This window comes from Triticum dicoccoides, chromosome 2B (assembly GCF_002162155.2).
Source record: "Triticum dicoccoides isolate Atlit2015 ecotype Zavitan chromosome 2B, WEW_v2.0, whole genome shotgun sequence".
Lineage (NCBI taxonomy): Eukaryota > Viridiplantae > Streptophyta > Magnoliopsida > Poales > Poaceae > Triticum > Triticum dicoccoides.
Genome location: NC_041383.1, coordinates 523,116,457 through 523,126,713, shown reverse-complemented (window position 1 = coordinate 523,126,713; position 10,257 = coordinate 523,116,457). Strand labels below are relative to the sequence as shown.

Sequence of the window (10,257 nt, the reverse complement as noted above, 5' to 3'; positions counted from 1 at the left end):
ACTAATGGGACGGAAATCCGAGATACACTCCGCCCCATCCTTCTTCGGGATGAGAGCAATGTTCGCCGAGTTGAGCCAGCTTAAGTTTGAGGAGCGCAGGTTTGAGAAGTGATTGACAGCAAGCAAGATATCATCTTTTATGATCTCCCAACATGCCTTGAAGAAGGCCCCAGAGTAGCCATCCGGACCCGGTGCTTTGTCGCTGGGGAGATCAAAAATCGCCTTTTTCACCTCCTCCTCTGAGAAGGCAGTCCCCAGATCTGTGAGATCGCAAGCAGGCACCGGGATGTTGTCCCAGTTGATGTCGATGGTGCGCGGCTGACCACGCTTCGTGACCTCTGAGAAGTGGTTTTGAATGATGGACTTCTTGTGGTCGTGAGAAGTAACCCACCCGTTGTGGTGCCTGAGCCGGTGAATGAAGTTCTTCCTTCGCCTATGGTTAATGCGAAGGTGGAAGAAATGAGTGTTGGCGTCACCGTCTTTCAAGTTCGAGATTCTTGAGCTTTGTCTTTTCCGCGCGCGCTCAAGAACAGCAAGGCCAATCACTTTTCTCTTAAGTCTCTTTCGAAGTTCTCGCTCGCTGGTACTAAGGGGGCGAAGATCTTGAGCCACATCCAAGCGAAGAATAAGCTCCAAGGCCATGTGAATTTGCACCTTCGAGTGCGCGAACATTGTCCTGCTCCATTTCCTAAGCTTTTTGCCCACCTCTGTTAGCTTGTGAAAGAGGTTGAGGTATGGGTCAGAGTGACCCGAGTTGGCGCTCCAAGCTCCTTGGACAACCTCTTTAAAACCGGGCATTTTGATCCAAAAGTTTTCAAAGCGGAAGGGTTTTGATCTCTGCGGGCCTTTGTCATTCGCGAGGAGGAGAGGGCAGTGGTCTGATAAGGATGACGAGAGCGCGTGGAGGATGTGCGTGCCAAAGTCCAAGTCCCAATCTTCGTTGCAAAAGAAAGAGTCAAGTTTGCTGAGAGTTGGGTTGGTCTGCTCATTGCTCCATGTGAATTTTCTGTTTTGCAAATGGATCTCTTTGAGCTCACAGAGATTGAGCGCGTTTCTGAAGCGGGCGATACGACTTCGATCGACATTTGGCTTGTTCTTATCTTGCACACGGTAGATTTGGTTGAAATCACCGGAAACCAACCACTTTGAACCTGGGGGTGGCTTCTCGCTGATCAACTCATGGAAGAAGGCATCCTTGAGATTGCTTCGTGTCGGGCCATAGACAGTGGTGAGCTTGAAGGTTGTGGTCGAGGAAACGATCGTGACTGTGCAGGAGAGGAAGAAGGTGCCAATGCACACATCCTTTACATCAACCACACTCTCATCCCAAAGCAGCAGTATGCCACCACGGGTGCCAGTGGCTGGGCGCTGAACAAAGTTTTTCAGGTTGTGGCCACCGAGGAACGAAGCGATGAACGGGTCAACGAGCTCTAGCTTGGTCTCTTGTAGACAGACAATGTGGCAAGGGGTAGCAGCGATCGTCTCTCGGATAGTTGCTCGACGGTCAGAGCAATTTAGACCTCGTACGTTCCAGTTTAGGATGCTAAGATTTTGATCTATCATGGATAACCTTGATTACAACAGTTCTGGAGCTGCATATGGAGCGCATGCATCCAACTTCAACAACAAATGCCACTAGCAGTTCACGGTAGCTAAGGGGATACATAGAAGCCTCGCCAAGGCAAAAGGAGGCAGGCATCAACATGGATGGCTGCAACCAGGCGTACAGGCACACACACATAGAGGTTGTATCTAACATGGAGATGGAAAGGACATCATCAGCGTGGGCATCAGGCTGCGCCATCACTCCGCCTCAGCGGCCACCTCTGCGCTTGTTTCCTGGAGCTCGGTACCTGCCTGCCCACCATGCTCAAGCAAAGCAGCTTCAACGGCGTTCGCCAGATCACAGTCGAGGTTGAACAAAGCCCGAAGGGCCGAAACTGTGATGCCAGGCAGCTGGCCATGGAACATGGCCACGAACTTGTTGATGGCCTCCTTGGTGACTTGCTGCCCCTCGTCGATGACCCCCATGCGCTGGCACAACAACTTCTCCGCCATCTTAGCAATCGGAAGCTTCCTCTGTTTAGCCTGGAGACGTGGACTGGAGCGGCTGATGTTGAAACCCACCACTCCAGCAAGAGTCTTTCTTCTCTTCGATGGCGGCCGCGGCCTTGGCGATGGAGACTTTGGCGCAGCAAGCAATGGTGGCTGACACACCTTGAACAGAGGGGTGCAAGGCAGCGGATCCGGCGCCGGGACGTGGACTGGGGTGTCCGGCTCCAGCTCAGAGGTTGGCGCAGGCTCAGAGCACACAGAGCGAGCATGGGGTGGCGTGGCAGCAGCAGCAACATCATCCCACCCAGCAGGAGAGGGGGCCGGGATGATCTCGATCACGTCCAGGTTGGTGGTGCGGGGTGATGCCGCGGCTTGCAGGGGGGTGACCGGGCACACAGCCACAGGGCGCGGACTGGAGCCAAAACAGGGGGCGAGCCAACGCCGCCAAGGGGCTTCACCAGAGGGGTCGCTGAGTTGCACCACATCACAGGAGGTCGTCCGCGGCGAGGATGGAGGCGAGCATCCACGGGTGTCTTCGGAGACCGGGCTTGCATCACCTCCAGAACGCCCAGGTCGTGTCTGGCAGTCGTCAGGTCGACGGCGGCTGCGCCTACTAGAGGCCGGGATGACCGCACCGTCCGGCAACCGCTGCACCAGCTTGGAGTCGATACGTCGCGCGTCCCGGGCCTCAGGACGGCGGCGGCGCCCATCACGACCACGATCATCGCGTCGATCATCTCTGTCTCTCGCCGGCCGTCGCGCCGGCCGTCATCATCATGGCGTTCCGGAGCTCGCGACCTGCTCCTGAAGAAACGGTCCCTCCAGGAAGAGGGGCGCTCATCACGGCCTCGGCGGCCGCGGTCGCGGCCATCGTCGTGGCGGTCTCTGTCTTGATCCTCATCACGACGGCGCACAGCCACCTCCGACCTGTCTCGTGTTCTGGACTCGCCATCAATGACCCCCAGGGTGATGGAGAACGGGTGCGAGGAGCGAGGGCGTCGAGGGCTGTTGCCGTTGATGTCGGGCGTGAAATCTTCCACCAGGTCGAGGTGCACCAGGAGGCGGCGCTTGAGGCCGCGTCGACCAACAGTAGCACTCGGCCCATTGCTGTAGCCGGCCGGCTGGTTGCCGGTGATCGTGAGAAGCAACACCTTTGGGATGGCGGAGGGGTTGGCGGACCACGCCCAGAGACTGAGGGTGGATGAGTCCTCTCGTTGGACGGTGGCGACGTTACTTGATCATAAAAGAGAACTATAATGACGTCTCACATTCGATTATATTGTTTTAGACAGGTAATTTGAAAAGCTAATTATTAGTAAAATAATTGCTTCTCAGTAACTTACAACTAGCATAGAGTCGCTATCTAACTGGAAAAGATTACTAATATAACAAATTGAGGATCGGACAACCCCACCACAAGGTGCAAATCAACCCCACTGCAGTCGGATACTGTTCAAAGCAGAAATGTATTCAGATTCCTCTACAGGAACCTACCAAATTTCAAACCAATTTGGCCTCGGTCAGCATAACTACAGGGACAGGGAGGAAACACGCTACTAAAACTTGCCTAGCTTTATCAGAAAAAGAAACTAAAATTTGCTTAGCAAGATATTTGAACACTGACAGGCACACACAGGACAGGGAAAAGATTATGCATGCCTAGGCAGATGGTGATACAATTGCTGCGCTGCAAGCCGCAGTTCAGCAAAGATCAGCAGGTTAATAGACGCCTAAACTACATGCACAATTAGGATACGGTGCGCCATCATTCTTTAACCTACTACTACCTGACATTTTGGTAGACTAAACTAGCCTACCAAAACGTCTTATATTTTGGAATGGAGGTAGTAGTATATATTTAGATTAGCAAAATGCATTGATACTACAACATAAACAAAAAGGGTCTTCAGCTTCAGATAAGGGATTGGTGCTACAAATAATGAAAATTCAACAGAAGCGTGATATAAAGGTGCAAAAACCCATGCTACTGAACACAACTCGTAAATAACTGAGGAATTATTCCTTCAATTTTAAACTACAGAACAGAAAAAGGCCAAACACAAAGAAACCTATTGCATGATACTTGGAAACACGCACATTCCAGCACAACGGAGTCAACTGCGTCAAACAAATAAGACAAACAGAGCATAATTGATTCACTGGAACCAGACAAGAAATGCTGAATGACCAAACATCTCAAGGAGGTTTGTTCAGCGAGAACCTTCAAGACCCTTTACAGGAGACCATTTACAAGACCCCGTAACACAAAAGCAATAACTTAGAAAAACAAGGGGCAGGAAAACATGCACAAGAAAAACTGAACAGATGATACAGCCATCACCAAGCACCAAGATTTCGACATGTCCAAATGTCAGTCCAAGGGTTACCAACATTCCCCTACAACTTGTTTTTGCCACACCACCTTTCAAGTCTGTTCACAGCTGCAAAATGCAGAAGTTGTACTTACCCGGTTGGTCACCTAAGTTTCAAAAGTCTTGGAAGCCAGAACTTCTTAAGATGGGAATCAGAAAATCCAGTAGTCAGGAAATCAGATTTTCATCGGTGCCATCAACACAAGAAACAAAGCACCAAGGTGAAAAATATGAACACATGCATATGTAATTATCTGCAGGGTAAGGCCACTTGTACAGCATATAAATCTGGAATCTCACATAGTGTTCATTTCTCCATTACAGCTCTGAGTTTACACATCAATCAGGGAGGAAATATGAATGGCAATGACTTCTGGTGGTAAGCATACACCGTTGAGCTCTTCTGGGAAGGTAACGATCAAGCATGCGCTATGCTGTCATATCCTCCAATGTTGCATTACACGGCACAAAATCATGAACTTGTCCATAACCACTAGCCCAAGCAACCGTCCAACTTAGCCAATCATATCAGATGCAATTGCAACAGCCAACCACTCTCAAGCAGCTTAGGCAGTGCCACCCATGCACAACAGCTTGCAAAGTAAACCACAGAACCTAGCCACTTTCTCTCCTGCAGTTCCCGGGGAGAAGATACCGGTACCGGTCAACATTCTGAAGCAGATAACTAGGAAGATGAACAGCAGAGAATGTGCTTGGAATGTTGCCCAACTTCGCAATGATTTCTTGGAACGTATACTCTTCAGGAAGCATGTCAAAAAGATCCGCCCCTCTGCAAATGACATCTTGAATCCTCTCAGGGTTCAGGAAGTACTTGAATCTAATCCTATCCACATGGCTATAAGCTTTCATCTTGAAGGCAAAATCACTGATGTGCCGGAAACAAAAACTGCAGTGCCACCCTGAATCGGCAAGAAGCTCATCTGTCTGCCGAAAATGAGCATATCTTGTCTTCCCAGACACATACCTGTGAATTGACGCCCTCCAACTCTTGTCATCCAGAAAAAACTCAAATGAGTACAGATAATTCCTGAGCTGAAGATGGAGTATCTTAGGAGTGTCGTCACACCATCTCAAGAGATTGATGGTGTGGCCACTTGGGATTTCATCAACATCTGACATGATCAATATGTCGTCATCTTCAATTCTTGCAATCCTAATGAGCTGGTCCAGGGCAACCCTCTGAAATGACTCCTCAACAAATGGATTTTCCCCCTTCATGAATCTTCCCCCATATGTGCCATAGGTCAGCCGCGATTCAGCAAATCTAAATCGATCGCGGTTTTCCTTGAAGTAGAGGGGCTTTATCACACCAGTGAAAGTTGAGTTGGACTCGAGCAGGACGAACTCTGACACATAGGGGCTCAGTTCATTCCAACGGAGTTCAAGGATATCAAGCTCATTGCTGAAGAGGACAGCATCGAAAACACGGCGTGGGGTCTCCCTGACTTTCCACCCATGTAGCTTGCAGAGGTTCTCCATAGTGACATTCTCATTGTAGTAGTGAGGGATTATCTTGAAGGGCTCCGGAGGAGATTCCCAGATTGGCCGGAGGAAGTATGTGACCTTCTGACCATGCGCATATATCATTAACATTACCAGTGGCACACCAATCAAGAGAGCCAGAATTACCCTGAAATCAAACCCCCGAAGCGCACACTTGAGCCTTGACATGGCCATAACTGCCTTTGAGGTGGGCTGCAAGTGAATGAATTCATAAATTAGATAAGAAAGCAAGAATAGAAATAAGTAAATTCATGAAGGAAATAAGAACACCAGGCATTGACATACTGGTACATCAAACATACTGGTACACATAACTGAAGGAGCATTTTAACACCGGTCCATTCAGGTTCAGGGGTAGCAAAACAGATGATTGAATATAAATTTGATGCTGCCAAGGGATATTTTAAGCTGAGCAATTTACCTAAAAATCAGGTCTACTGTCCTGCAACTAGTTGATGCACGGAACAGAAGACGAGCATGCTGTTCGTTCTGGTTCAGAGGCAACAGACTAAATTACTGAATTAGAAAATTTTGCATTCGAGGACAGGCGTATGAGGAAAAAACCTGGATTGAAAAGCTCATGTGTGAGCACAGATACCCAACTTCTCACTTGCTGATGACAAAAGGGTGTTACCATCAGATCACGCCATTAAAAACGGCAAGAACAAGGTAACTTACTACAGCACCAGAGCACTTCCACCCCTCGACACAAACTGACGACCTAGCACAACTACTTGAGGCAACTATTTAAAATTCAGGCACACACATGCATACTCTATAAAGTCTAATCCCTAAAGCAGGAACAAACACATGCCTGCACGGCAATAACCAAAGCCTGCTTGCCAAAAGGATATAACCTCCCAAAGCAGTCGCCGAACATTCCCTTTTTCACAACAAGTTATGCTACAGCCATAAAAGGTTGCATGAAAAGGTCATCAGAGACTGACCACCACCGTGTAAAACTAGTAAACTACTAGTACTTAGCAACGAACCAATGAAGAACTAGCGCCAGAGCTACAAGCACGAATCCAAAAGGATAAGGACAACAACAGTCACAAATAATGAAGCGCGAGGTTGGCAAGATTGTGCAAGATAGCAACAGCTGAACCTAGAGCGGTGGGAAATCAAAGTGTCCAGGCTACAATCGGAACCAGCTTTATCAACAAGAACGCTAGCTACAGACATACCGGTAGTGATAACTAACCAAAAGCTGCCCCTTTCCCTAACGAAATTTTAGGGTTGAACAGTCGCCATTAAACCTGCAATTTTGAAGTTTTCACAGCAGAAGTGGCCGTGAAGGAAGAAAGAAGCAGAAAAGCCCCCTACTCGTCGCAAGAAATATTAGTACTGCCACGGTTGTGGATAGCAGCCCCAAAACACGCAATTCCGACACGTCGCGAGATTCTTCTACCTCCAAAAAGGCGTGAGGAATCCAAACTCCGTAGCTCCACCTAACAATATCCCCTCCTCATCCGAAGCAAAAGCATGGAAGAGCAGAGGGCCTCCCTCCTCTGCTCCGAATCCCACCAAATTCCGACCGGCATCCCAACAGAAAATCGGAGCTCGGGAAAAAACAAATAGAGTAGCAGCACGCATCGACGACGGCACGAGGACCGAATCAAGGCACAAGGCGGCAAGCATGCGGCGCGGACCTAATGCTCCAGGCATGCCGACAAGGGAAGCACGCATCTCGGGGGGCACGGAATCAACCCAACGCGGCGAAGAAGGCAGATCTGGAAGGGGAATGGCTCACCTCGCCGCAGACGCTGTTGCAGATGCCGTCGTCCTTCTTGTGGGTGTAGCGGCCGGCCTCGGGCATCGTGGCGGCGAGGAGGAGCCCGCCGCCAGAGCAGGCAAGGGGGCGGGGGCAGGAAGCGATTCCCCTCCAACTCCAAGGCGGCCGCGCGCGGGGCGGGGGCGGGGGCGGGGGCTCCTCCAATGGAGCGCGCGGGGCGACGGAGCCGCGCGCGCTCGGGCGGGCGGAATCTCCCGAGCGATCGCCGGCGGGGAGCTGCGCCGCTGCGCTCCGCTCCGGTGGTTGGTTGGGTGGCTCTAGGCCCTGCCTCCCTGGAGGTCTTTAGGATCCTGGCGTTTCCCGTTACGGGGGTCTCGGTCGGGCCGTGCTGTGCTGGGGTGGGGCTGTGGAGGAGAGGAGAGGAGGGTAATTTACGGGCGTGCGCGACGAGGTGTTGAAGTTAAAACGTGGAGGTGGAGGAGCTCTGGAGCGTTTGCGCTCCCGAACCGCCTAATTATAGCCGTTTGGGTGGCGCTTTTGTCCGCACCGGCGGCAGCAGGCCTCGTGCGCCACGCACAATGTTCCTCTTCCTCTTCCTCTTGGGATGGGATGGGATAGATAATAGGATAGGCATCCAGCGAATATGCTTCCAAGCATCATTGTTTTTGCCGATCTCACAAACAAAACTAGTACTAGTACTGGTACTCCCTCCGTTCCGAATTACTTGTCTTGGATTTGTCTAAATACAGATGTATCTAGACTCATTTTAATGCTAGATACATCCGTATCTAGACAAATCCAAGACAAGTAATTTGAAACGGAGGGAGTACTGTTTTCCCCCCAAGTTTTATAGAAGAAATTAATTACATGCTGTTTAGTGGTTTCCATTTCTTGCCTTGCTTTTGGTCAAGCAGATTGTTGCAGTTCATAAAGCCGGCCGGCTTTCTTGGTGGAGGAAAGGTTATCATTTTCTTTTCTTCATCGATGACATGGTTGCGAAAAGAATCTGGATATGATTGGCATCTATCCAGCTCATCGTATTTCCCTGACTACTAAGGATAACGTAGAACAAGCTGGGACGCCATGGCCACGGGTAATCATGGGGGGCAGATGCCCTTCCACGAGCTGCAATTGGTTTGTTTCCTCACATGGTCGATCATCTGCTTGCTTGCTGCTACCGGCCTCAAACTTTAACAGATTAAAGTGTAGATTATCCAATTCCTGGCGTGGCACGTCCACCAACCGGGCAGTTCATCGGACGACGCACGGCTCGAACCGCATCGTCTTCACGAGACGCAAGTGCAGTGCAATCCCGGGAATTTTCTGCGGGCATCTTCCCTTCCCTGCGGACGTGACGTGCGGCATGTGATCCAAGCGATTCTGGGATGGACTAATTCCCGGGAAGCCGTCTGTTTCCCCATCAATACGTCGAGACAGCATGGCAACGTCGGGATGGTTACGCGTAGCGGCACGCTTGTTTACTGCTGACCGGGGGCTGATTGGGACGGCGCGCACGGTGCACCCCGGATCTTTTTGCTGGATTCTCAACTGGAACTCCCGGGATTTTTCCCGTTGGATTCACCCGCTCCGGACCCGGAACGAGCGGTTCTGTTGCTCCCGAGCTTCAGTGTTCCATTTTTTCAGTGCTCCCGAGTACGTAAGAGAGAAAGTATAATGTTTTGTTTTGTTTTTCTGTACAAGTTTGAAAAAGTCTCCCACGTACGTACGCCTCAGAAAACGTCTACGAGAGCCTGACTTATCTTTTTAGTCCAGATAAACACAGGGAAAATATATGAAAATGGAAAAGAGGGAACAGCAGCAGCTCTTGAGTGGCGCGCCGATCGCGCATTGGCGCCGCAAAGCGAGAAGCACGAGGGAGCGGTAGCCGTTCCCTCGAACGGCGTGCCTCGCCTTGCTCGTTCCGAGTATTTTTTTTTCAGTTCAATGGTCTCAAGCGGCCGGCTACGACGAGATTGTACCACTCCGACGAAGGCACGCCCGCCCAACAAGAAACTGGGCGATCCGCCCGCCGTCCACGCTGCCGGCGAGGCGACGGTTTTGTTTCCTCTCGAGCCGGACGAAAAGCGCCGGACTTGACGAGGGACGTCGACAGCCGGACGGACAGCGCCCACGCCAAACGGTTACAGCATAAAATTTTGGACTGCAAGAAAATATGTCTCTGTGTTTGGCATCTGGCTCTCCCTTTTCTCGCCTTGGCGCTGAAGCAGCAGCTACCCTCCAGTGGTTCTCAAACAAGCAGATCCTATTGTTTAATTTTGCCATGGACATCTCCAAAGCTCTTAGAGTGGCCCTGCCGACAAGCAGACGACTCCGCAAAATGCAATGACGTAAACTGGTACTCCGTGAGACGCAAATAGCGCGTGAGAAGTCAGGTCAATGCTGTCTTACTGAGATCAGATCGCGTTGGATGTAGTAATAGTAGTTTCGTGTTGTGATACAGTTTGATACTGGCACACAACGTCTAACCAGGCAAGCGACACGGCGTACGACGGCATTATCGGAAAATGCTGCCTTCTCGTACACATCACGCCCGTCGCTATTTGTCATCCT

The 10,257-nt window shown here is 50.6% G+C and overlaps 1 protein-coding gene across 2 annotated transcripts; it reads right to left on the bottom strand.

Moving 5' to 3' along the window:
- Positions 1-4,649: 4,649 nt before the first annotated feature.
- LOC119364617 (beta-1,4-mannosyl-glycoprotein 4-beta-N-acetylglucosaminyltransferase-like) lies at positions 4,650-8,178 on the bottom strand. 2 transcript variants are annotated; one of them, XM_037630097.1, is made up of 2 exons: positions 7,705-8,178; positions 4,650-6,143 (listed from the first exon to the last, which is right to left on the bottom strand). In XM_037630097.1, exons 1-2 carry the CDS (start codon positions 7,768-7,770, stop codon positions 5,043-5,045), a joined length of 1,167 nt encoding a protein of 388 aa, XP_037485994.1. In that variant the 5' UTR covers positions 7,771-8,178; the 3' UTR covers positions 4,650-5,042. The 2 variants fall into 2 exon arrangements, with proteins under 2 accessions (XP_037485994.1, XP_037485995.1); XM_037630098.1 differs by lacking the exon at positions 7,705-8,178 and adding an exon at positions 6,373-7,677.
- Between the last annotated feature and the right edge of the window lie 2,079 nt (positions 8,179-10,257).

Bases quoted from the DNA above. Each gene is read 5' to 3' on its own strand.
- LOC119364617 (XM_037630097.1), bottom strand. From the start codon at position 7,770: ATGCCCGAGGCCGGCCGCTACACCCACAAGAAGGACGACGGCATCTGC. The intron at 6,144-7,704 runs GTGAGCCATTCC...ATTCACTTGCAG, and splicing joins GCAACAGCGTCTGCGGCGAG to CCCACCTCAAAGGCAGTTAT.